The sequence below is a fragment of the Helicoverpa armigera genome, chromosome 13 (assembly GCF_030705265.1).
Source record: "Helicoverpa armigera isolate CAAS_96S chromosome 13, ASM3070526v1, whole genome shotgun sequence".
Taxonomy (NCBI): domain Eukaryota; kingdom Metazoa; phylum Arthropoda; class Insecta; order Lepidoptera; family Noctuidae; genus Helicoverpa; species Helicoverpa armigera.
Window position 1 is genome coordinate 4096339 of NC_087132.1, and position 26821 is coordinate 4123159.

The 26821-nt window shown below is 36.3% G+C and overlaps 2 protein-coding genes across 4 annotated transcripts in view; both read right to left on the minus strand.

The window, feature by feature from the left end:
* LOC110384339 (hemicentin-2) overlaps window positions 1–4876 on the minus strand; it is a 54545-nt gene extending 49669 nt beyond the window's left edge. The window contains exon 1 of one of the 3 annotated variants that reach the window (XM_049840406.2): window positions 4482–4873. In XM_049840406.2, the coding sequence (XP_049696363.1) occupies window positions 4482–4533 (52 nt within the window). In that variant the 5' untranslated portion in view covers window positions 4534–4873. Of the gene's footprint in view, window positions 1–4481 lie in introns of all 3 variants that reach the window. The other 2 variants (XM_021345576.3, XM_049840407.2) reach the window with 2 other exon arrangements.
* LOC110384364 (RNA polymerase II transcriptional coactivator) overlaps window positions 1–26154 on the minus strand; it is a 132280-nt gene extending 106126 nt beyond the window's left edge. Inside the window, exon 1 of the mRNA XM_064037609.1 lies at window positions 26145–26154. The gene's annotated coding sequence lies outside the window, so the exon portion shown is untranslated. The remainder of the gene's footprint in view (window positions 1–26144) is intronic.
* Between the last annotated feature and the right edge of the window lie 667 nt (window positions 26155–26821).

Below are 26821 nucleotides of genomic sequence, written 5' to 3' on the forward strand. Positions count from 1 at the left end.
ACTGAAGTTCTTTATTCAATTCTATTTAAAAAGTCTCGAGTCGATATCCAATTCATTAAAGTGAAGAATTTATATCAAGTTCTCGTAGCTCGTCAATTACTAAGGCAATATAAAAATCCATTAAGTTAATCGTTATACCGATACAAATTATATGAACTTGTGATTTGAAAATCAAAAGAAACACCAACTCCTTTGACGATACAGTTCGAGCCAAAATCGTTGGAGTACAAACAAGGGGAAATATTTTCATCAAGTAAATGCCTAGAACCCTAACACAATAATTATAAGCGAACAGTTTTACGAGGACTGCCGCGGTAATGTATTTAGCAAACTAAATGTAATACTCCAATTTACAGAAGTTTAGGAAAATTGCTTTGACTTATTTGGAAAGGAAATAATTATTTAACACAATAAGGTACGTGTTGGAGTTACTAAAGTTAGAAGCTAGGTGCCAGATTACGTTTAAATTGAAGTGCCAAATAACTTTATCAATTATTATTTTCCATCATCGGTCGTGTAGTGCATTTTCTTTACCTCGTGAGCTTATCAGGTAAATGCAATTACTGGAGCAGGTAAGTATGGGTTATTTGATGCGGAGCGTTTATTTCACGCATGAAGAGTGACATGACGGGGTCAGTCAATGGCGAATAAGGACCGGTAGACAATCAGTCCCATGCAAACGGAAGCCCTCGTTCGCCTGTGAGGCTCTAATAAAAGAAAACGAGCTTCTTGTGAACTGAACCACGACGGCCAAACGAACCGTTGGGAATGAAATACTTATTGTTGTTGAATTAAAATTTCATACTAATAAGACTTATTTGTTAACAGACAAGCTACAAAAAGAGTTCCCGGAATTTAGAACTTACTAACTCACGAGGTCATTGCTGTCATAAAGTCATTTATTGACGGCCATAAGATTACAAGATTTAAATCCCAAGAGAAATAGAAACGGACTTGACAGTGAACAGTTTATTGAGTTAGGTACTGGAAGTATCAGACTTAAGAATAATTTTGTACGGATCCGAGCCGCTGAGAATAGAGACAGAAAGGATATTAAGTACAAAAATAGAATGGCAATATGCGCCGCGTGTCTCAAGTACACTAACTTGCTATACGTATGCACTGTATTATGCCATGTTAAATGGAATTGGACGCAGAGCTAGTTTAAGTATTGAATTCCAGATGAAAAGGAGAAAAATATCTTCGCTATTTTGGTTTACTTCATTAAAATCCAAGGTAGTTAAAGGAGTTTTGAAACGAACTGTAACTGCGATTGCTGAGTGAGAAAGTTAAGCAATAAAAGTTATTTGTTTTTGCACAGCACGTAAGTAGCTCCTTTAATAATCTAAGAAGTCAAGTGGTAGTATTTTTGCGAACACAGTAAATTGTTTGGCTACAGTTTTGGGACAATTTGAAAAGTTTGTTGACACGCCTCGCGTCGCCTTCCTTCTTTTATGTTCCTGTAAGTCTGAATGTCTACGCATTCATTTACGCAACAATGAATCTTTTCAAAGCTTTCACGACTTTCGAAAAACTGATTTCTCGCGAATCCAGAATATCCAGGAACAATATTTAATGTATAAGCAAGTTACAAGCTTGTGATGTAGAAAAACAGAAATGTCACAACTAAGTACCTATAAGTGCAAATAAAGTTGAGTGCTTGGGGTGGTGAACAGACATCGACTGTCGAGGTGACATTAATTTTGCAATGGTAAAAATAGATGTTATTTAAATATGGGACATCACCTATCTATATCGGTTATCATCACATTTGATTTTGCAGTATGAAGTCACGAATGCCAAAACTGAAGTACTGATTGAGTTTTAAAATGTTAGAGAACTAGGAAACAAGGCTGCCTTGTTGGCATGCTTGATTCTCAGCTAAGTCAACTAATACATCTTCATGTCGCATGCCTCGATTTATGTTCAGAATGATAAACTGAGACGAGCTTATTGAGGGATTGTAGCTCCCACATCAATAGTATCACATTCAGGTAGCGGGATCCCTAAGCGATTCTAAAAATAATAATCTTGAGTGCGGGGTGCGACAATACAAGCTCATCTCTAATGTGATGACGAGATACGCTTCAATGTTGCCATTGGTAATGACAATAGCATGTAGTGCATTAAGCAACTCATTTCAGATATTGGCTGTTAATCAAAGTCGAAGGTCTATTCGAGAGCATTGCTTAGTTCTGATTTCAAAGACAAATCTTAAATGTAAGTAGGTACTTCAGTCTTCAGTCCACTTGGAATAATAATGTAACTGGATGCCGACGTAGAAGCAAGATGCAGAGCAATTGCTATCTGAAGCATTTACTCGTCGCTCAGCTGAATTTAAGATGTCCAATACGAAACATTCTACAGAAGCAGCCAAGCAGCTTGTGGGTTTAATATACTCAAGGATTGTACGATGGCCTGCGGGTTCAATATAATAATGTGTTCAGGGCACTCGAGACTGCCACGATTTTGCAGTGCGTCTGGCATGTTTACCGAACCTAGGAAAGATGGATGACTTATATGCATTGAACCGTAAAAGTTTACTTCAATCGTGAGGAAATTTCGTGTTCGCCAGAACAATTTAAAGCTGTTGGACTATGCGGCACTGTCTGCAGCTTCTATAAATATAATTAAGCAGGAAGCCGGAGAAAGACCTGCGGGAAAATATGATCGCTCTAAGCACTTCCTACGTAAGATTTATTTCTACTTCATCCATTTTTTTATTAAATGAATCTGTCTCGTTTTGCTTTCCATTTTGCATGCATTTTTTTTAACCATGAACATACCGAGCAGCTTCTGCAGGAGGAATGTCGAAGACAGAAGCTATGATAGCTATTAATTGTAAATCCATAACAGCATATTTATCATTTTATACAGAGTGATGAAAATGCGATACGAGTAATAAGAAGCTCGAATATTTTACTTGTTATTTACACGCCAACGTTCCAACAAAATTGGTAAATTAAAATATTTTAAATGAATGCAGGATATTAAACTGACCACATCGATATGAGCGGTTAATATTGTAATCTTTTATTTGACATATTCAACGAAACCAGCGTTTTTGATAGTAATATAAACCATTTATTTTAAGTGCACTCATCAGCTTTACTCCGTGGAATTGGTACATGTAACTTGGAGCGCCAGGTACCCGCACATGCTTTAGTAAAAAGTGGATTAATTGGTACGCATAGCTGGAAACAAATAATATTAAAAGATCTACTAAAATAACTTGGTAAGACCACTAGTGGACCTACTCTACCTCGAGCGGCGCACACCTGCATCAAAACCGGTTTCTATAAACATGATTTCACTCTCTCAGCACCAGTGGCGTTGCCTAATTTACGCATTCAAGCGAGCGACTACAAATATTTCTTTCTCTTCTCGCAGAAAACTGCGGTTTTCATAACAAGCCCTTATTATTAAATAATCACAGTTTTCCTCAAAAAATACACCGTAGTTTGCCAAAATCTTAACTGACCACCTGCTTATGTGAAGATACAGTCACACTGTTCAGGCTATAATTGAAATATTATTCATTATTGTGTCCATCAGTCATGGCTTCCTTTTAAATATCTTTTGGCATTCCTAATTGATGTCGAACATCATTCTCAGGTATACAATAAGCAATGCGATACCCATTATCTGAGCAAGTCATTGACTAATTCTTGCCATTAACTAACGACGAAAAATGGAATTTGTGCACCTGGACTCCATTAGGAATTATGTCTGTGATCTTTGACTGTGCAATGATTTATTTGTAAATTAGTAATTACTTCAAAACCCTAACTAACCGGTTTCTGGGCGAAAATGCCAAATTTTAAAACTGGCCTCAGAACTGGATCTCCTTTCGGGGTTTGAGATTAGCAAGTTTTCTATCGTTCCTTTTCGCTAAAGGACAAACTTCTTTTACAAAATTATACATGACCTAATATACAACGTGCAATTAAAATAAATTGCAAAGTTTATACTAACCAGCGTTCTAACAGTTTAAATGCATTGTTCAAAGGTTAGCACGTTTACGGAAGTATACCGCATTGCGCGTACCAATTTTATAAAGAATTACGGTTTGCAAAATTAACTAGTCCGTCAAAGCAAAATAATACTAAGCTTCTGCGGTCTGTTGAAACAGATAGGATTTTGTATAAAGTGAATAGGTATTAGTAAATATGTTTTCTAATTAAACAGCAAAGTAAACCTCCTCCGAAAATGTAAAACGTGTTCTTAAAACATAAATCTAAGCAGTTGTTGCGGTGTATGGGGCCCGAGCGCGTACAATAGTTTATCTCTTACCCTATTCACATAGGTATAGCAGCCTCCCCAGCATACGGTTTAAAGAGTCAACAAACGCACACATGTGTAGCTGTGCTGCTTATAGTTACACCTTAGCACACAGGCCTCGCTTGCTTGTTGATACAGCGACGCAGCGCTGGCGTGCTCGGCTAAGGTGACTCAGAAAGTAAGTAGGTAGCTCCGCTTACCTGTACAAATCAGCAGCAAAGTAAATGGTGAAAGCAGCCGATTGGTCCCCATGTTGGCAGTCCGAATACTTTCTATCAATTATACACTGGGAAACAAATCTTATGCGCCCATCATGCACAGTTTTAATAAGTGCTTAACTCCAACTTAACTGTTATGCATCGCACACACAAAGTAAACGTTTACACTTCTGTAGGCCGATACACTTTAATCAGTTTAATTGACTAGAACGAGCAGTTTCCACACTTTCAAACTTGATGCACTTCAAAACATAATCTCATTTTCCAATCCTGAATGTAAACTTTGGCGCGAAATTTCCGTTCGGGGCGAACATGTAGGACACGTTGTACGCGGGCGACGGTTAGCCCAAGGCTGAATAAATTTCAAATCACAAAGCGGCGCGCGAGAGAGAGACGGCACCACGAACAGAGTGAAACGGACAGATAATAAAGTTTGCCTTGTCTTGTCCGGGAATGAAGTGGCAACAACGCGCCGTTTTTAATGTCGCCTTGCGAGTTTTTCACTAGATGGCAGTGCAGCTTCTTAGAAAAACTATGTAAGTACTTTCTTGTGTTACATACCTACATAAAACTTACTTGCTTTGATTTTAATACACTGTTGTTGTTCTTGAAGTTAGTCGTAGTTTTCTGTACGAATCTTTTCATTTCATGCGAAAGTATATAGTAAAAATATTTTTATTGGTTATCGGGGTAACCTGTAACCCAGCATTTGGTAACACAATAAAACATTTTGATTTTAAATATTTATTTTATTAATTCCTAAAGAACTTGGCGCTGCTCTACCACGAACATAATGCTAGATATTAATTTTGTACACTTTTGTTTTTTTCAAAGAAACTAAAGTACCACGTTTTTCTTTCATGTACAACAACAGTTTCCTATGTAAGAAGTCTTACATACAGTTATTGTTTGTTATTTTTTGTTAAAAAACAATAACTTTATGTCTTTCATAACCAGGTAACTATATCGTCTTCCGTAACAATGTGGCTTTTTTACCCAAAAACTAAATAGATTTTAGACAACTCATGAAAATGTTCATTATTAACATAAGTTCATGAAACTGTATTCGATATTGACACAGTTTACATAAATTTACATTAATACACAAAACTGGAGCTCATTAAAACAAATGAAGTAAAATTAATACTACTGATTTCTTCTTCTATAACAAATGACTGAAAAATCACACATTTATGAATTGGAGGAAACTTAACGATTCCGGTTACAAATAAGAATATAAGTACCTACCTATGCATTTTGAAATCGATTAATACCATTGCATATAGAATAACATAACCTCATTAGAAATTGACCTCCCACTGTAACCTTTTAAGTGGTAAGCCAAAGAGCGTGATTTTTTTCACAAAATAATTTACGTTCCGTTTGACCAGTTTGTGCAAAAAGCAAGAGCGACAAGAGGGTTGCTTTTAACGCACTCGATATTTTGTTCAATTCTTCACACCGAGCCAGGTCAAGATAAAGTACACTCTCTTGTGATCATTCAAAGCCTCTCAAGTTTCCTTCATTTTTAATAAACACTTGCAATATCCTTCCTCCCTCTCGTTTTAAAAAGCTTTGATCTTGGTGTTACAACCTTCTTATTTTTACGATATTTTTGCGATGACCAAGTTTACACTGTTCATTTTTGTTTGTATTTGCACTGGTGTGTGACAGCCGCTTCTAGCATTCGTATTAATCTTAGCCATATTGCCAAAAATATTGATGTAATAAGTAACATTAATAACCATTTCAAATAATCAGGGGAACTTTTGAAATCACTATTGTGTCCTTAGTATCAAGTCCCCGATACCTTATGTTAACAAGGAGGCGTACAATCAAGACTAAAGCCGATAATCTGCCTAGCCTAGAACAATACTCAAGCTTATATCTTGTCTAAGCACAGATTTTGGACCAATTGATTGGTTGGATCTAATTTCGCACACCAAAACCGCCCTAGCGAAGAATTATGGAAACTGAGTGAGACTCATTTACAAAAAACTTTTTCACTGCGACATACATATGTGAAAACTTTTGTGCAACGCAGCAAAACAACTGTGAGCGATCAACGTCAAACTTCAGAAGAAAATAAGGCAATTCGTAGAGCAATAAAATAGCAATCACAAGTTATCAAACAACTATAGTCCCCTCTGCCGTGATATGAATGTGGAACCCAAAGGAAATGTGGAGCTGACCAATGATTAGCCATACATTCTCGTAATAGTCATTAGATTGGTTTGCGATGGCAATTGTATTGCATTGTCGCCCCAGCGGTAATCTAAAGCTAAAGCTTGTAGTTACTGCTGTGGGTACGTGTCTACTTATCTATTGTTTATCAGTGCTTAATAGCATAATGATAAACTAAGCTTGATATTTTTCATTAAAACTTTTTACAACCACTTAACAACCGTCGATAAATAATTCCCAAATTCCAATTAAAACAATAACTTTGACCTTATTAAAGCGCAGACAAGTCTAAATATTTTTATAAACTGAGCTCGAACCAAACCAGTAATGTTTGCTGAAATCTGCCAGCATCAAAGGCTTTACCAGCGAACCTATCCACACATATTTAGTTAACAAACTTTATGTGGCTTACGAAAATACCTGGCTCACGTTACGTACACTTACATACTTATTTGTGTACTTTTCGTTCAATTTTGTAACTCATAAATTAGCACACTCTACGATTAATTTAAAAATAATATTTGTTTCGGTACATTTTGCGTGACCCGGGTCGCTGAAGTAAATAGTGTGCTTGTTAATATAGGAGTGTGAACCTTAGGTTACAGTTAGGGATCTCCAATGAAGCTTTAATAATATGTGCAAGATAAGTCTGATTCATTCATAGTCATGTTCCTAATATGCAAAAGACATTCACGAGTACCTATACATACTCATTATATCTCCTCAATTCAAAGTTTAAACGTATCATCCTATTAGGGTATTGATACAGACATCGTACGTAAAGCTTTGCCAACTAATTTTAAGTTTTACGTCTTCGTACTTAGTTGAAGTTTTTTATCAGTTTGAAACTATCCCAATATAGAAGCCTCTTCTTATGCAGTTTGAATATTAGCAACGCAAAATATTACTTACTTAATTCTTTCCTTTTACGCCAAACTTACCTTAGCAACGTTGTGAGTTTTATAATAATATCAGGTACAGGATCTAATATATTTACACCACATTTCCTTTTTGTCTATTTCATAATTCCTTGAAATATTTTATGAACGCCAAACTTTCCTATTTTATGAATTTGCAAATCAAACAGCTAATTCTCATTTTAGTTTTTCAGGTTTTAAATAAAAGTCTTTGACAATATTTTGTGAGTACTTACATAATTAAACAGAGGCGGATAGTGAACCAAATTGAGTCTATCTATCAAAGAGCTGGCTGAAAGCTTATATTTATTTAACGCGCCCGTTCTAAACAGTTGCTCATCGCAAATTACTCTTCTCTAATTTACCTGTAATTCAAATAGGCAGAAACTAACTAAAGAGATGATATTTTATTACTTTCAGCACTTTCAGTAACGGGTTACTTCATTAGGGTATCAATGATAATTTACCTAAGTAAAATGACATTTCGAAGTCCTGTCCTTCTCTAATACTAACAGTGTTTTCCACCTTCCAACTATATCAGAAACCTGAAGGAAGAAAGTTACGATCATTTGGCGAGCGATTGGTTTACTTTAAAGGCCCAAGCACGTATAAAAACTGTAACAAATGATTAAATCGTATGTAACAGGTAATCATATTATGAGAAGATGTCACAACTGACATGTGGTGTAATTCAATCACAAATTCAATTAGCTAATGATGCCTTGGTCATTCAATTGATCAGTCGCCAATTTTTTTAACCCTTTTTAGTTTAAGTTTCTTTTTTTACTAGTGTAGTTTTTATATGTATTGGGAATATGTAAATATCTATGTAAATAAATGGCAGAAGTCGCCAAGATATACACATATTTTGTGAAAAGCCGACATCAACAGCAGTTGTAATATTACACCTAGTTCTGTCTCTGTCCAGAACAGTGATGGCAAAAGCACGTCATGGTTCGCCTCCGGCCTCTTTGAAAAGAGTAATTTTCGTTTTATGAATATTTGTGTAAAATATTTTATTTACGAATTTGTGTTTACACAGTGAGTGATAAAACACAGTGCGCATTCGATTTGTACAAACCTTTAGAAATATTAACCTGCGTTGCCTGCGTAGTACAAACAAAGGAATTGATTGATTCACATATAACAGTTTAGTGCGCCATTGTGAATACTCTTTGTATGCCTGCCTAGTTTGAACAATGGACTAACATCACCTTTTAATATTTATTAATGAAAAATCATTGTTCATAACGCGAAGTTATAACGAGAAATCCAATTACTGAATTCCTCTAGAAACATTGCCTAAATGATTTTTTCTATTTCGGCTAAATTCTTCCAGTAGACCTTACCTATATAAGTAGCTGGAGAAAGTTCTTTTGAAACAATACAAAAGTCTAGATTAAGTTGATTTGTTGGTTTGTCCATAATGGAAGTATTGTTCGAAAAGCAAATCCGCTTTGTGAAAAGGAAATATGGATAACAGTTAATTGATTAATTGTTTAGTTAATCTGTTTGTATTGTAACTTGAGACAGCAGGGACTACTTTGAAATATATTTTGTTAAACTAGGATAACATTAAGTAGCTATGACTCAAAGTTACATAGAATTCGTTTTCGACGCAATTTTAAATAATTAGTCATTACATTAGAAACAAGTATCGATTAAGTTACAAGATATAGGTACCTACTACTAATGCTATTATTAATTAATAATATTTAATAACAATATGATGAGTGACATGACATGTCATCACGATATTTTAAATAAAATTTAAATTTTAAATTTAAATAAAAAGGATGATTTTCTGAAATGGAAATGAAATGAAATGAAATCTGGAATTCTAAAAATAATATCAGCAAAACTGAGTAAATAAAATAAACGCAAAAAAAAATTCTTCTAGACTCTGGGGCAACACAGAAGTTAACTCGGACGCAACAAGGGCCCGACTCTCCTAATTTTACTTCGACTGAGATCCAATTCCGACTCATTTACGATTGAAGCAATTTGGTGACGTGGTGACGTGACGCGACGCCCTGCAGCGGTCTCTCCGGCAACGGTTGCCATGGCCGGAGGCTGCGCTGACAGGGCGCTGCGGTGACGGCGGCGGCGCGCGGCGCTGCGCTTCTGAGTGCCACCCCAGTGACGTCTGTCACTCAGTGTTTACTGTGTTGTGTATATATTAATTTTTTGTATTTATATTTGTATTGTTAGTTGTAAGTGAAATGAACAGTAGCGATGCGGCGAGAAGTGCAAGTCAACCTTCTGCATCGCTAGGTATTCCGGAACGATGCCCGCACTGTACCCAGGCACGGTACTTTAAAGGTAAGCGGGGTCTGAATATCCACATTGGAAAAATACACAGACCCCAAAGTTTTTCAGTACCTCCAAATGTCAACACCCCCCAACCTGGCCCACACACAGTACCCAATGATGTTCCCATTTGGCAAAAGCTTTCGAAATTAAAAAACTCTGTTCCTATTTTAAAGCGGGTTCCCCGTGGTGCGAGGCCATTAGTAGCGCAATCCTTAGCGCAGTGCATGCGCCTCGCAGTACGAGAGAACTCGCCACGTGCCTGGGAACTGTTACTCACCTTCCCCTACAGAATTCTCCATATCCAAAAAAATTTTGCTAGCAAAAAATCTTTGACATCAAAAGTAAAAGAAAATTGTAATATTTCGACTCAAAATTTTGACTCTAAATTACCAGCACAATGTTTTACATCCCCAAGGTGTATAAGCAAATTAATTGAAACAAAGCTAGGCGAAGGTGATATCAGAGGTGCAGCCAGAATACTCTTCAGCAGTGATGTTGTGGCGCCATGCTCTCCGGATACTCTTACAGCCCTGGAGAGCAAACACCCGGCCCCCGCTGATGGTCTTTCCTTTCCCGACCCTCCCCTTCCTGATACAAACACCCTCACAGTTACAGGTCGACAAGTGGTTGAGGCTGTAAATTCTTTTCGAAGCGGAACCGCCGGTGGCCTCGACGGCCTGACTCCGCAACATATTAAAGATTTAACGAGCTCGGGCGCCGGGGACGCCGGTGCGGAGCTTCTTAAGGAGCTTACAGCCCTAACCAATGTGATGCTCTCCGGCAGTGTGCACGATGCTGTCCTCGACGTCTTGTATGGCGCTAATTTGTGCGCCCTTAAGAAAAAGGACGGCGGTATTCGTCCCATTGCCGTGGGAACAACATATCGTCGTATAGCAGCCAAAATCGGTTGCAAATTTTACAGTGAGGAACTTTCGGAAAAATTCCAGCCCCTACAGTTGGGATACGGTTCCAAAGGGGGCTGCGAGGCTGCCGTACACGCTTTGTCGGCCTACCTAAATTGTGGCAAAGGAGAGGTCATCCTGAAGGTTGACATCAAAAACGCTTTCAATTCCGTAAACCGGGACACCCTGTTGGCTGAAGCACAAAAAAATGTACCAAAAATTTATAGTTTTCTCTATCAGTGTTACAGGCACCCATCAAAATTACTTTATAAGGACAACCTATTAGAATCTGCAGTCGGATGCCAACAAGGTGATCCCCTCGGGCCAGTAATTTTCAGCCTAGCCATTCACCCGATCATTCGAGAGCTAAATTCCAAATTCAACGTTTGGTATCTAGATGATGGGACCCTGGGAGGCGATGTAGAGACCGTATTTCAGGATTTCATTCATTTAAAACATAAATTTCATTCCATTGGTTTAGAACTAAATTGTACAAAATGTGAATTATTTATTACTGACACGACTGACAGACAAATGACAATATCCAAATTTCAATCATTAGCACCACAGATTAAAATTACAGATAAACAGTCTCTCCGCCTCCTTGGGGCTCCCATCCTAGACCAATCTTTTTCTACATTTATTTCGGAAAAAATTGATAATTTCAACGATATTTCGGAACGCCTACAGAAAATATCAATGCATTCGGCCATCACAATTATTCGACACTGCTGTTTTGGTCCTAAATTTACACATTACCTCCGTTCTTCTCATCTCTTTAAACATAGCCACCTTTTAGACCCAATCGATAAAATTATCCGCCATACCCTCAGCTCCATTCTCAATGTGGCCCTGGACGACCGAGCCTGGCAACAAGCCACATTGCCCATCCGGATGGGAGGTCTCGGCGTCCGCAAAATTACCAGTATTAGTTTACCGGCATTCATATCCTCGGTTCACGGCACCGAGAAATTAACCAGGAATATTCTTACTCCAACACTGGCTGATTTCGAGGTGCCGTATTTAGCCGAGGCTATGGATGCATGGAAAATTACTTGCCCGAACGAAAATTTACCCAGCAACCCGTCTTCCCAAAGACAGTGGGATGAGCCGCTCTGCAGAGTAACCCGGAATAGTTTGATAGAAACGGCAATTACTCCTGCTGAGCGAGCGCGCCTACTGGCTGTGGGTAGATGGGAGTCGGGGCTTTGGCTTCAGGCACTACCGTCGTCAAACATTGGCACCATGTTTGACGATACAACTTTCCGCCTCGCTACTTGTTTACGTATAGGAGCACCGTGCTGCTCCCCTCATCGCTGCCACTGTGGTGAGGCTGTCACCAGCCTCGGACACCACGGCCTGTCGTGCAGCCGCAGTGCGGGCCGTATTGCGCGGCATGCAAACATAAATGACATTATCCGTCGAGCTCTTGTTGCCGTCGGGGTACCAGCTGTATTAGAACCAAACGGCCTGGCACGCGACGACGGTAAGAGACCAGACGGCATGTCGTTATTCCCTTGGAAGATGGGTAGGCCTTTAGTATGGGACGCAACCTGTGTCGATACTCTTGCGCCATCACACCTTCCAAGTTCTGCGTGCTGTGCTGCTGCTGCCGCTGCGGCTGCGGAGAACCTCAAGCGGCGGAAATATAGTGGCCTTGTCGGAAACTATATTTTCGAACCGTTTGGGGTTGAAACCCTCGGGTCGTGGGGTCCGAATGCCCACATTCTATTTAAAGATCTTTCTAGGCGGCTGGTTGACGCTTCTCGTGACCAGAAGGCTGGCTATTACCTCGGACAAAGAATCAGCATGGCGATCCAACGAGGTAATGCTGCCAGCCTCTTGGGCACGCTCCCAGTTGACAGCGATGGGGACGAATTTTTTGACGCTTTTTAGTTGTTTGTTTTACTAGGATAGTTTTTGATTTTTATTGTAAATATGTATTGTAAATATTAATAACAAAATATATTACCACATTAATAATATTATTATAAACGCGAAAGTTGTATTAAAGCGATTTTTGTGAAACTTTGCCGAGCTTATTAACAGAAAAATGTATACGTAGACTGGAAACTTAGATTTCACGGGTTTGAAAGCTGATAAGTGACTTTACATGTTATGTTTGAGAACCCGTAGTCCAATGACCATAGTGACGTCACATGTCAGCCAAATAGGCGTATACTCAGGTACATATTATTATACGTACATAGGCAAACTAATATTAGTTCTGAAACTAATGACTACTGAACAATGTCTACGTCGGTCTGTTTGTTCGTATACTACTACAGTACGTATATGTATATGTATATTAGTATGTACTATCGCACACACATCGATATTCAGCATTAGGTATTAGTTATGTACTTAGTCGATAGTGTATTGTTACCTTTATTTGTTGTATACAGTAAGCTCATGCCCGCAGCTTTACTCATGTTTCATAATACACGTTGAAGAAACTTTAGCGTTCCATAAAATTACTCTATCATTGAAAGGTTAGGCTAAAGTTGTGAATCTATTCTTTATAAAGAATACTCACATACAGCTGGTTATATGTTATTCCCACAATGATAGGGGGTGAACTTATTACCTACCATCATAAGTAACAAGCCCTAGACTACTACAAAAATACATACAAACAAACTTCTTAAGTAACTTTTATAATGTATACTTACTGAGTATAAATTGAGCTCACGGTATTGCCAGTCACAAGAATTAGGATCATGGTTAGATACGGAGGCATCCGAGTGACGTAATCCTATACGTTAAGATGATAATGTTGTTTCATTGTAGAAAATTATTTCAGCTTTAATTAGTGACTTCGATTATCGAGTTATTAGTACTTAATGTGCATTCTCTTGAATAGTGAATAAAAATATTCGTTAAATATCGAAAAATCGATAATTTTTTCAAGTATAGCATTTTCAAAGTTGTCTTTTTACATAAACAAACAAAAGCACGTAGGTACATTATATGGTACTTAGTTGTTTTACCAATATTACAAAATAATAACAATATCCTATAATCCTTCTGCATTACAACGTCACTAGGTACATACATATACCTAATTGTTTATTTCTAGTCTGTAAAATCAGAGCAATTAGCCACAGTAAATTTTATATGACCCACGTAATCCTCACTAAAACATATTATTACGTGAGTTTGTTTGTTGTGCTTTATCGTAGATTAAGGTTTATTTATTTGTGTGCGTGAAATAGGCACATATTTCTTTCAGGGCGCGAATGAAACGGTTAAAAAGTTAGTAATTAGCTAGGTGCTATTCGATTATTTCCCAGAAAGTGGGTCATTTTTCTAGAAAACACATGGTTCCAAATTGTCTTCCTTTTCTAAATTAACACAGCCCAGACATTTCCATCACATCTCCTACCCAAACAAAATTATTTAAGCCGCTCGAACATTTTTAATTAAGGGCGAAAAGTTGTGTAAATCCGTCAATGTACACACAACACAGCTGGGTGCAATAAAAAACTTCAAGCAATGCAAGCGAACGGTTGTTTCAACCAACGATATTAAAAAACCACGAATATTTTAAGACCATTTAAATTTAAATGCCTACTACTTTTTGACATTTTCAAGTTTAAAATTATGATTAAGGTTTTAAACTTGGAGCTTCGCCCACTTCAAAAAGCCGTATTAAATAAATAAATCCCAAAAAGCAAACTGAAGTAGTCTTTATATCCCAAAAGCTTGTTATTGTATTCAGAAATATCAAGTGACTTCCCCGAATTGAAATCCACGAAATCACGAAATGCCAGGTAACAATGTTTCGTGGCAATTATGAAATCTTATCAAATATAAAAGTGAAATGTGTTTCAATTAACATCTCTAACTCTCGGATCAGTTTCGTTAGACTTTCTCTTTGACTCACAAAAGGTGCATTGTAGTTCGTAGCTCCTCGTACAGTTACGGCAACATTTGAACCAACTGATTAGGAGTTTAGGAATTAAATGTATCGGTTTCCAAGTTTTTATCCTCGTACACATAAGTTTTTCGCCAACGCCTGGGGCAGTTGAAGAAGTCCTAGGTAAGTTTGTTTGTTTTATTTCCCGTGGTGGGAAACTTACACTCAAATACAAGAACTACTTATCCGGCCCGTTTTGTCATTGTGGATAACACTATGACGTCATTTCCCCTAGAGAATGTTCCGTTAGTGGCCACTTGGGGCCGCCAAGTGCCCAATAATTTGACTTTGTCAGTGTGTTCAAGTGGATATAGATAATAGTAATTTACGGCCTTCAAAGTGGTCGTTTTCCAGTAATATGTTTATCCTGTATTCTATGTTTATCCCCACTCTATCAATCAATAACAAAACAGCTATTTTTAGAACAAAAACAGTTAAGCACCTGTAATCCAGATAAAAATAGCCGTCATTCCGTGAATATTTAATTATAATTTTTCACGTTCAATTTTAATATATTTTTGTTCAAGGTGGCTGAAGGTTTTAATTAGCTGTTTTAACCCATTTGTGAAGTGTTTGTGAGGCCAGATTTTATTTCGAACGTTTAATATCTAATTTGCGTTGGTTACATTTATAACGTCACTAATTTTAGACCGTACTTATCGTGATGCTAAGTACAGCTTAATGAATTACGATATAGAACTTTACATTTCGTAGCATACACAAAAGTTGCACGCGATACATCGGTGGAGCTCAAAGAAATACCACTAGTAGTCACAGCAGCTGTTTCATCTGTGCGAGATGTTGGCTATTTGTCATCCCCCGCGAATGCGCGATCACCTAACAAACTGCCTTTACTTACAAATGTCCCCAAACATAAATCCAACATGTTACTGTTGTTTGGTTTCAAACAACGCTGACCAACATTATGCTCTAACCTATTACAAGTTTTTACGTGTAGTCAGACACAAAGTCGGCCAACTACGTGAAAATGAATAAGACTGTTCTCGAACGCGTAACCCGCTCATTTTATTGAAACCTGGCACGTCTATCTTAAAGGATTATGCTATAATCCTGATTGAAGTTCCAAATAGACGCAGATTTAATTTATTGACCGTCAATGGCCTCCTGAACTGTGTAAATTAATTAGAATTTTGACGTAGGCCGCTGTCAGGCGCCCTGGTAGTGCCGCGATGCCGCACCTCCACAGGAATACTAAACCCTCCAACCGCCGCCGAACAAACGGCTGTGACTTAATTAAATTTATGCTTGACACGGTCTTAACATTTAATTTAGATATTCAAGAAGCATATAAAGTTTTTACAACCGCACAGCCGCACGGGATTATCGTAAACTATAAGTTTCCGCTGGCTTTATGAAAATCCAAGGCACTTTCGTCCCCGTGCCTACGAATACAAGTATCATTAATATTAGCCCTTACTTACAGCTGGGGGTGAGCTATAAACTTTATAGCAATTAAAAGAATTTCCGAGTTTTATAGCAAACTATAGTTTAAACTTATGACTTCTGATAACAATACTAACAAATAAAAACTACGTCGAGCTTCGGTACCGTTTTAAACTGTTTACATTGTTCAGTTTCACTTTTTTCTACTTTGAATTCTGTGTTGGGTAAGCTGTAGTATGTAACGGAGTTTTATTTATTGCAAGTAAGAGTAAAAAATATTTTAACGAAGGTTGAAACTTCATGAAAACTATTCTGGGGAAATAAACGGGCATACTTATTTTATACATTCCATTTAATCAGAAACATTGCATCTGACTCGTTTCCAAAACTATAAAATATTTGCGACTATCTTTCGCGAGTGTCGTCTCCGTTGCTGACACTCGCTTAGATACCGAATACACTGCAGTTGCAGCCAAGCTTTTCCAATATTTATTAAAACTCAACCTCCATCCTCGAACGGAGGAATAAGGTCTAATATGCATGCTATAAGTAGATAGACCCTAAGCATCCACCCCTTATATCGTAAACATTTTAGGAGCTTTCATTATCAGAGCCCTTCAAGGAAATTTCATATGTAAATTGTAAAGCAGTAGTAAACTAAAAAGATGAAAAGTATTTTAGTTTAGCAGAAATGGCACTAACAATAAAGTCCTGTGTTTTATCTCTCTTTTGGAAAACAGGAAACATAAAACAATACACGTTTCTTTGAATCTGTATACAACAATTTATAGTTACAATTTTAAACTGTTTGTCTGCAGCATTATTTCAGCATGTTAGTAGCATGAAACTTATAGTAGCTATAGTTGCAAACTTGATTGATCTGCTAGGATTTTCTTATTGCGGAATTTCAATAATTCTTAGAAGTTCCGTTTTTGAGGGTTGAATGATAACCACGACCTAATCTCCATAGAGACGATTCTTCAATGTCAGAATAATGAAACCCAGGACCCAAAGGGTTAGAAGAAGATTGAACTAATAAAATGTTTATCACAGCCTATCTAATATCAACCAAGTTGTCGGTTTTAGGCTAATTAATTAGTATTAGTAGCGTATTAATGCGTAATTACGATGCATATCTCACCCATTGTCTGTAATTTTATCATCATTAACATATTATGCAATTAGTTCACGAAATTGAGCTCTTCCCGAAAATTATTATAATATATTGTGGGTCGCGAATAAAATAATCTTTGTTTGTCTACTTTTATTAAATTACTTGGTGAGAAAAAACATACCTTGAGGCTGTTATCCAGAAAAATCTGTGATTATAGCAGAAAATAGAACGTTTTATCGTAACAAAATTCTTTATTCTTTAACCTAATTCAAGTTATTAAGAGATCAGCCCAATATATCTAAATTAGTTTTTCAATAATTTCGAGACTAAATAAGAACTTTATCCACCTCATTACAAAAGGCGATCTTAAAAAATACCAGCTTAATTGCTAGGTTAAAACCATCGACTTGAAGAAAAATGGTTCAAGCATCTAAATCAATATCGGGTATATACCAGGTTTATGGACATATATATATCGGGTATATTACACTCAGATCAAATTACACTTCTTAAATAATTTCAACTAAGTATATCTGGAATTTATCATCACCATCGGACCATTTTCTGTCTTACAGCCGAGCAAAGGCCTCCTTTAATGCGACCAATTTAAATAATTAATTTTATCCATAAAATAATCACTTTAAAAGGTTTCCGTTAAGTATACTTCCAGACCTTTGTTTTAAAACGTTCTCGACAGGTCATCATTCAAGCAAAATTGTTCAATTTTGTTCCCGGGAGGACGCGTCTACTTCGTGAAAAAAATATTAAGTCTAACACCTACAGCACTTTACTATCAGTAAAGATTGCAGTTTAACGTGATCCAATCTATCTACTTACTAATACAAAAAGACACATTAGACCTAACGAATCAAGAAATGTTTTTCGCAAACCAAATAAGATCGTGGTTATTTCGGAAAATCCTAGAAGCAGGGTAAGCCACATAATGAATCCTGGCACTAAGCCGGAATTCTTCCTAGGTAGGAGAAAAACAAGTTTTCCTAAAAAGATGGTAAGGATCAGCGAATGGTATGGGAAATCTCTTTAACTACGTCAGCTTAGCGTGGGGAATAAATTCCGGAGCACCAAGTGTACTAAATGATTCAAGAAATCTTAGACTAAGATGGTCGGTTAAGTGGAAGGTACTTTTGATATTATTTATAAAATATAGGGTACTTTACGGGCCCACACTTAGAAGCGTGGCAGTCTAAAAGCTTCACTGTTTGATGTTGACAGAATAAATAGTATTCAAGATTTAGGTCTTTGAATGCTTGAGACACTTCGCACACCGTTAAAAGTATTTAAACGTTAATTATTTGACCTGTCGGAGTAGGCTTTTAAATTGAATATCGATTTATGAAACCCTGAAGAATTTTGTACATGTAGCTTTATTTAGATTTTGGAAAGTCATAAGAATTTGATCTAGGTATGTGCGAAAGTGATCCACATCGCTCATACAGTGTATCTACAACACTAGAGTCTACAGATTTACTAATTAGAGTTGTAATCAAACATTGAGAAATGGGACAATTTCAAAAGCATTTAAGACCGGTTATGGATAGGTAGCCATGACAAGAAGCACATAAACCATATAAGCTATATCCCTGCGACAACGTATGTGCAATGTCTTTGTTATTGTAGATGTTCATAGGCCCTGACCACTTACCATATGGAGTGTTGACAGGCACTCACACAGCTATAACAAATATAAACACAAACATACATAGGTACATGTTTACGCATAAATCCCAAAACATTGTGTAGTATTTGCTTCTTTATTATCTACGAATTTTAGACATGCCAAGGGAATCTGTGCCAAGGGCATACTATGGGAATTAGACTCATGAAGACGGATCGACATTTTTATCATCTGCCGAGTTTTCCACGGATTCTGACGAAACAAACTTTTAAAATAAAACTATTGTTTTAAAGTAGTGCCCATAAAACAATTTATTATCTTATACACCAGGTACTCAGTGACTCAGTCCATCTCTTAGAACTTTACAATTCATTTAGCTGAACACCAGATTAAAAGCATAGTTCCGAGAACAGAAATTCTCATAAAATTGAAAAATAATTTCAGGATTATCTACCAGCTGTTGAGTTTGTAGTAAAAACAATAAGCTATTATGGTAATAAAGTAGAAACAATAGTTTTTCATAATCATTAGCTGCGAGAGGTTTCAATATAGTACAATAAGCCGATTTACTGAATAAATCCTTCTGTTGACTAGGAAAATATTGCCGTTTTCCATCTCTTGATTATTGTCAAGTTTATTACAGATTAATTATTTTAAGAGTTCAGTTGATGTTTCTTGTAAAAACAATATTCATAATAAACTGTAGAATATTCCGAATTATGTACGTACCGACAAAGAAAAACCTGAATAAAATATAGTGAAGTAAAGAAAGTTATCAACAAAAGAAACAAAAATACACCATTCGTATTTATTCTTTACAGCTAAGGCCGTAAAATATGGCGCCTCTATTTATGTCTAGACAGACTCAATCTGAACTGATCTTTTTTGTCGAGATTCATCAGTCGTAATTTGGAAAGCCTCTGTCTGAACGTAGCACATAATCAAAAATACTACAGGATTAACACGTACATATGTATGTATTAGTTTTGTTGAAGGTATTGTTAGTAAGAAGTAGAACCATCGACACTGGTAAGAATCAGAAGTAAAATCAGAAAAAAATTATAAGTAAAGTAAAAAAAAAAATTATAATGTGTTAATATTGTGCTTACTTATATGTAGAATTTTCGAACAATCATTTAATTTTATACCCTTTTATCTGTTTTAACTCCCTATTGTAAAACGTCCAAGTTAAAAATACATACAGTTCACTCAGATCAGCGAAATACTTTTTTGTTTATAACGTAAAATTCTGAATGAATTCCATCGATTCGTATTTATTTCGCAAGAATCGTGCTTTTGTTGCAATTCGTGTGGCGAATAAATCACGTAATGTATTGTGGCTCCCACAATTCCTATCGTTTTTCTATAGAAATTATTATAATAATTCTTCCATACTCCATTACACGCAAAACTTTAGGTACTGAGAGGCGGAGACAGTTTTCTGTTACCGTGTACTTCATGTTTTTTCAGTTCTGTTGAAAAGTCTATTCCTGCCAGGAAAATACAAATGTCTCCAAGCCTAAGTAATTTATTATTTGAATATTTTTGCGTGGAAATATTTGAGTTGGATAAACAACTTTCGTTCTTTGACTTGAAAGTTGCGGAAATGTGTCAGAGAGTTGTGTAGTTACATATTTCACGTGGCGGTGTCGTGAGATACAGCAATGCGACGTGCAAGCCTGCCGTTTATAGCCAATAAACCTGCTCATATTAGGAGTTACAATATCACACCGCGAGTGCACATGTGATAACTGACGATCATATTTTTAATTGCCTTGGTACTAAAAGTAAGTTATAACATTTTCATTTCCCTCATTAAGGACGCAGTGTGACACACAGTAAAGAAGTGAATCAAGACAGTCAAGAAGTACTAAATCATAATTCGCTTAGAAGGGGGCTCGAGACTCGTAAGAATGTCACATTCTATTGATAACTTTAGGCTAGGGGTTTCGTTACCGAGTGGAAGAAGTTGCGAACATAATATCAGTATCAATGCACGCCTACTAACACCTCATTTCCATTTCGTCGAAGATCGTGACTTGGCGTATATTTCGAAGTTTCACTGCAATATCTTAGCAATTAAAAAATATTTTAAATAGTTTCAGTTTCTAAAAAACATAAAAGATATTACTAAACCAATTAGGTTAAGAAATAGGATGGTCAGCTATTCATTGTTTCTTTAATTCTATTATATTCGTCTCCTAGCATATTTTCCTGGAAACTGCAATCAATTTCCGCTAAAACAGTGTACAATAGTACACAACTACAAAACTTTCCTTCATAAATGTCTAGATTATTTTATATTTTTCAACTCTGCTGTTATTTCCTAGTATTTTTAATAAACTTTGGTTGTGCGCCGATTTTTTTAGTTCTTATGTTCTGTAGGTATTTTTTAACAGAACTGTCTCGTTAGCTCGTTTCCTTGAATTACGCGTAAAAGGAGTAGGTACGACACTGCAAACGCAATCCTTTAACTTAATTATAATGGGTTTTGTTTACCTTCACCGGGCGGAGTAAAGACCATCCGCTCTTTCTCTGTGGATTTTGTGAACCCGCATCGTCCTGCGTTTGTATTTCTTCCTTAGCCACTAACTGCTATGATGTGCGAAACGCTCGCAGGACATATTCTTTCGGTACACGTCGACCCTATTATCCCACTGACCGTATCCCTGTTTCTACTTTTAACGAGTTCCGTAGTCCATTTTTAAACAGATTTTTGCGCTGTGTTATGCTTTTCCAACTTTTCCATAAATAAAACATATAAGTATTAAATCGATACACGTTATTGCGGCCAGTAAACATGTACTTGTGACTATTTACACCACTATATTTTCAGTACTTGCCAGCCGAACCACTCGAATATATTGCTAATACATGTAAACGGTCACGGTCACCATTTTTTTTACATTGTATTCTGTCTAAACAGCCCATCGGCCACTTTGCATACAAATTATATATTTTCTCGGCTATGGAACGCAGGCTTGTATATTTTACCGGCGCATTGTTCCAAATCGTTTAGCTGGATGTTTCAATCGTGGCCCACAAAGTTGTACTATTATAATGAGATGCGATCGAACTATGAGTACATGTACCTGGTTAGTTCTAGCTCTAGATACTGCAGTGAGAGCTATTTTATGTTATTGATTTGATTAGAAATTGTAAGTGCTGAATCCAACTGTTCCGCTTTCACGGTTTAACCGTTCAACCGAGTTGATGAAATATAATATTATGAAGATAACTAGATAACTTGTATAGGCAGTATCGGATGCCAATTTTTTTAAATATAATTATCATTTACCCGGAAAGCAAGATGAACGTCGGGAATCAATTACTTGTTTCATGGAAATCAAATCAAGCATCCAAGCACACAGAAGCACAATTAGCAAAGCAAGGAGGTTATCAAGCGCTTAACGGGTCGACAACCGTTATTGTGTAGCTTACAAAGTGTTAATACAATATCCGACACACATCTGCCTTAACATTTTCAAAGAAAAGAAAAACATTTTTCTTTTCAATATTATAATATTTTCATCTTTTGTTATAAGATTTTCGAGGTAGGTGTAAGCGTATAAGACATTGATATATATTGTGAGTAAGAATCGGCCTCTTTACATACAATAACGATATTTGCTAGGAATAGAGGAAAAAATAGTCCCGAGGCTTCCTTCACGGGTTACGCTGATTAATTCTTTGAGATACATATCAAAGGAGAAAAGGTCTTAAATGTGGCATTGGGGAAAATACACTTATGTATTCTTTCGAGCACTGTTGTAAGGTGAATTTTTATGAATGAACTTGTTTATGTGGGTTACAAACTATATACATATAGTGATAGTGTTTACGGTGGAACCTAACTTACCTTTGTTTATTTTTTGGGTGGAATGAGTAAAAGGTTTTGTTATCTCGTAGGTCTCAAAGTGAAAAGATTAGTAGCTGGTTGTTGTATATAAATAGATAGATATGTTGATATTACCAATACATCCATTAGTGCCTTTTGCCATTAACATACATGTAGGTATGTAAATGAAATTTCGGGTAACATAATACCATTTACTGAAGAATTCATTTACCGAAAGAAATATGTACATTTTCTCAATTAACGCTCTTGTGACTACTTCAAGGAAACCCATAGTTTTTACCCCTATTTGATTAATAAACCAATATAGCACCTGGTTGACAAAGTTTAGTTTAGTACAGCAATTACCACAGTACCGTAATACGCAGGTACGTTAGTTGTGTAATTAGTTAATTAGTTCTACAACGGTTCCATGCGTTTCGGGTTCCGTACGATAATGTTATGTTAGGCAGACGTCACGCATGCTACTCGCTTCGTATCAATTATATTCGCAAGATGTCGCAGGTCACTGCACTTTGTAATATCACTAATATTGTATGTTGTGTACGCTTGAGCAGAAGGCAAAGTCGAATCGCTCGCATTTTTATTTATTAAGTAGCTTCTACCAGCGCTTTTACCTGTATTAACTTTTGAACGCACCTGGATAAAAAGCGTGTAGCCTTCTTCAGTATATGGGCTATCTAACAATGAAAGTTTTTTTTATAATCGATCCTGATATCGGTAGTTCGTGTGACAAGAGCGTTCAAGCAAACTCTTCAGATTAATAATAGTAATTATAGATTTTGTTCGGTCACTAAATGGCGTAAAAATTTTATGATTTTTTGTACTTTTATTTTCGTAGGCACCTAAAGCAATTGAAAAAAAGATGAACACTTCGGTGCCGTCTCATCAATAATTCAATAGAAGTCAGCGCTGTTAAGTTGAGCAAATAATTTCGATGGGTAGTTAAGGCCGAAATATCCAAAACGGTGTGAAGTTATCAGCCAAGTTATTTAAAATATACGTCTCGAAAATACATTTAAATAGCGATGAATTTCATAATAAAACCTATTTTTCTTCTTGTTTTTCGCTTGGCACCCTTAGGAAAATCGTAACTACCTAAGTATATTTAGTTACGATGTTACGAGTATATTCCAGTTCCCAATTTTAGCCTGGCTGCCTGGCCTTCCCAGACACACCTAAGCTATTTATTTCACTTGTTTGAAAGTATAAACAGTAGACGAATACATAAAACATGGGGTGAACTATTTTCACTTCAAAAGTCTTCTTACGCAATTTTTTCTCTAACAAACTGAGATTTTTATTATATAAGATAACTTTATTTTGACGTTATCATTACCAATATTTTGAATAACAGGGTACGGTTCAGATATTTATGCTGATTCTTTCATGACCATTGACAACATTTTCAGTCCAGTGTTGATAGAGAGAAAATCTCGGCTTAGTGAAACAATCGTACAAAGCGTAGTGCAAAATAGAAATGTTAATATTTTATGCTTTTTGGGATCCGTTATTGTCAGAAAGGATTTAAATAAACTATATCGTGTTAACTATTTCAGTTGCGAGGTTGTGACGGCTGTTGCTGACGACTTAGCTTTTCATGTAACATAATCTAACGTCGGCATGACTGAATATTGTATATCCGGCTTTATATTCTAAACAAATACTGCTATTCGGTTTTACGTTTATGGTGCAAGTTTTCATCCCTTATAGTGCTTTTATGTAACAATAAATCTATAAGCAATCCTTGTAGGTTAGGTAATACTAAATTATCCAAAACAAAAGACGGCTATGTTTGACCTGTAGGGAAACTGAACAAAACCAACGTATCCCTCGTTACAATTCCCTGATTTCCCGTGACGTCATTGGCACGGCCATAAACCACGGACAATCAACTAAATATTGTGCTTCATAAAAGTAGGGACGAGCTATCATAAAAACCGTGTCCCCACATATGAATATATTCCCCTCAAAGCCAACACGATGAATGATATATTACGTAAATTATTTATCTGTCTGTAGACGACTTCCGTTTCCTATCGTTAGCTGACAAAAGGTTCAGCTTTCCATATATGCAACATTTTGTGTTGAAAAACATTTTTATATTCTGAATTTCATCTGTAATGTAGCGTAGAGAGAATAAATACAATTTTGATAATGACACATTCGCAAATTCGTTTATCGATGAGCCGATAAATGCATTTGATAATTTTGAATTCGCTCTCCAGTCGGCTGCATGATTAATATTTATGAACGTATTAGCTGTGACCCCAGAGAACGTCTTATTTTTATATATTTTTTTATATTATATCATGTTAGGCTAAACAGGGGTCGTTAAAACTTCGGCAACCACAGGTACTACAATATGATTTAAAGATTATTTTTAAATTCTAACAAGAAACCAATACTTACTCAATTAGAGTTACATATACCTAATACAAATGATAAATACCGTTGTAAGAGATCTATACATACTCGTGATCATAACTCATATGCGTGTACTATAGGTACCTATACGTTAACTACAGATACATATGTTAACATATTTAATTATACAAACGAAAGGTTCTATTAGCAAATTACGAATATAAAAGTCCAATTTGAACTTATATAATTGCAATTTAATTATAAGGCATAAATGTATGTACATATATTTAACAGCCAACCCATTAACATAACCAGCATTGAATAACTAATGCTTTAACGTACAAATAGATTATTTATTGTTTATATTTCAAAATATTGGAACATTTATCGTGCAACTCAATATGCAATAGGTACACTTCCTATAGATAGTTTGCACATCTAATAAAAGTCTTGGAAGTAAAGTACATCCTTTGTTTATTTCACTTTGAAAGTACGTAGCAATTCACGGCACACAACTACCGAGTCTTTGTAGGTGAAAAATGTGCATTTATTTATTGATTTATCGGTTTTCTTTGCCTTTATTTCGAGAGTTTCTTTGAACACTTCACTTGAATGCCAATTACAGGTTTCTTTATGATTTATCCATGATACAATTGTATTTTTTTCAATGGGTCCTACCAGCAAGAAGAATTAAGGGTTTTAACTTAAAGCTACATACCTACTTGCTGTGTTAAATAGTAATGCTAGATCTCATTAAGCTGCAAAGGAATGCAAAGGAAAATAACAAAAGCGAAATAAAAAAGGATTCACCTATCTTATCCACAGCAATGTCCATAACTATGTGATTCGTGATCGCAATAAGTCCTTGTAGCAATAATAGTCTCGCGGACACATACACTCTCTACGGACAAGGCTAAAGCTAATAAAGCTAATAGCTGACACTGTAACTATGACTAATCTAAGGTTGTCCAGGAGCATACGTAGGTATTAATTGTTGAGGACAGTCGCCATGTCAATATAGATTAGCTGCATCTGCTTACTGACAAACAAGGAAATTAGTGAAATCCAATAATGTATTCAAATCTAACATGTCTCCTGCAGAAAATATGTTCCTAATTCAAAATGTTCTGTAAATTGAAATATTCAAATTAACCATCGGGCCTCCTCATCGATCCACTAAGAAGAAGCAGTAATAACTTTTGTGACTTCAGTTGTTCTTCGAGTGAGAAACATTCAACTCGTCCGTACCATCGCATCGTATGTATAATGTATATCTTTGAAGCTCGAACAAACAACCCTACGTTTGAAACAACATTCTCATACACCCTTTTCGTAATGTAAGCAACAATTAAGAAACAATTTTTGAAACTCAACTCCAAAGGGGTGGAAAAGTGAAATGCGTTTTGGCGACAGGCGCGGTGCGGCGGCTGGCGGTGCCGCGGGCTAGCGGTCTACACAAAATGCAACTTATCTATAATGCGAATATCTCGATAGAATTCTCCCGCTCCATTATACCGTGCTACAAACCTTCGACAACTTGTAGAAAGTAACTGCAGATAAAATACTCCCAAATTATATTTTATTTTATCAGCTAACCAATTCAAAATTCGTACTAAGAAAACGATTTACTTTCTCTATTGGAAACTACCAATTTGAGTTGTTTTATACAAGACGTCGAAAAACTTTTTAATAAAGCTAAGTAAATTAATA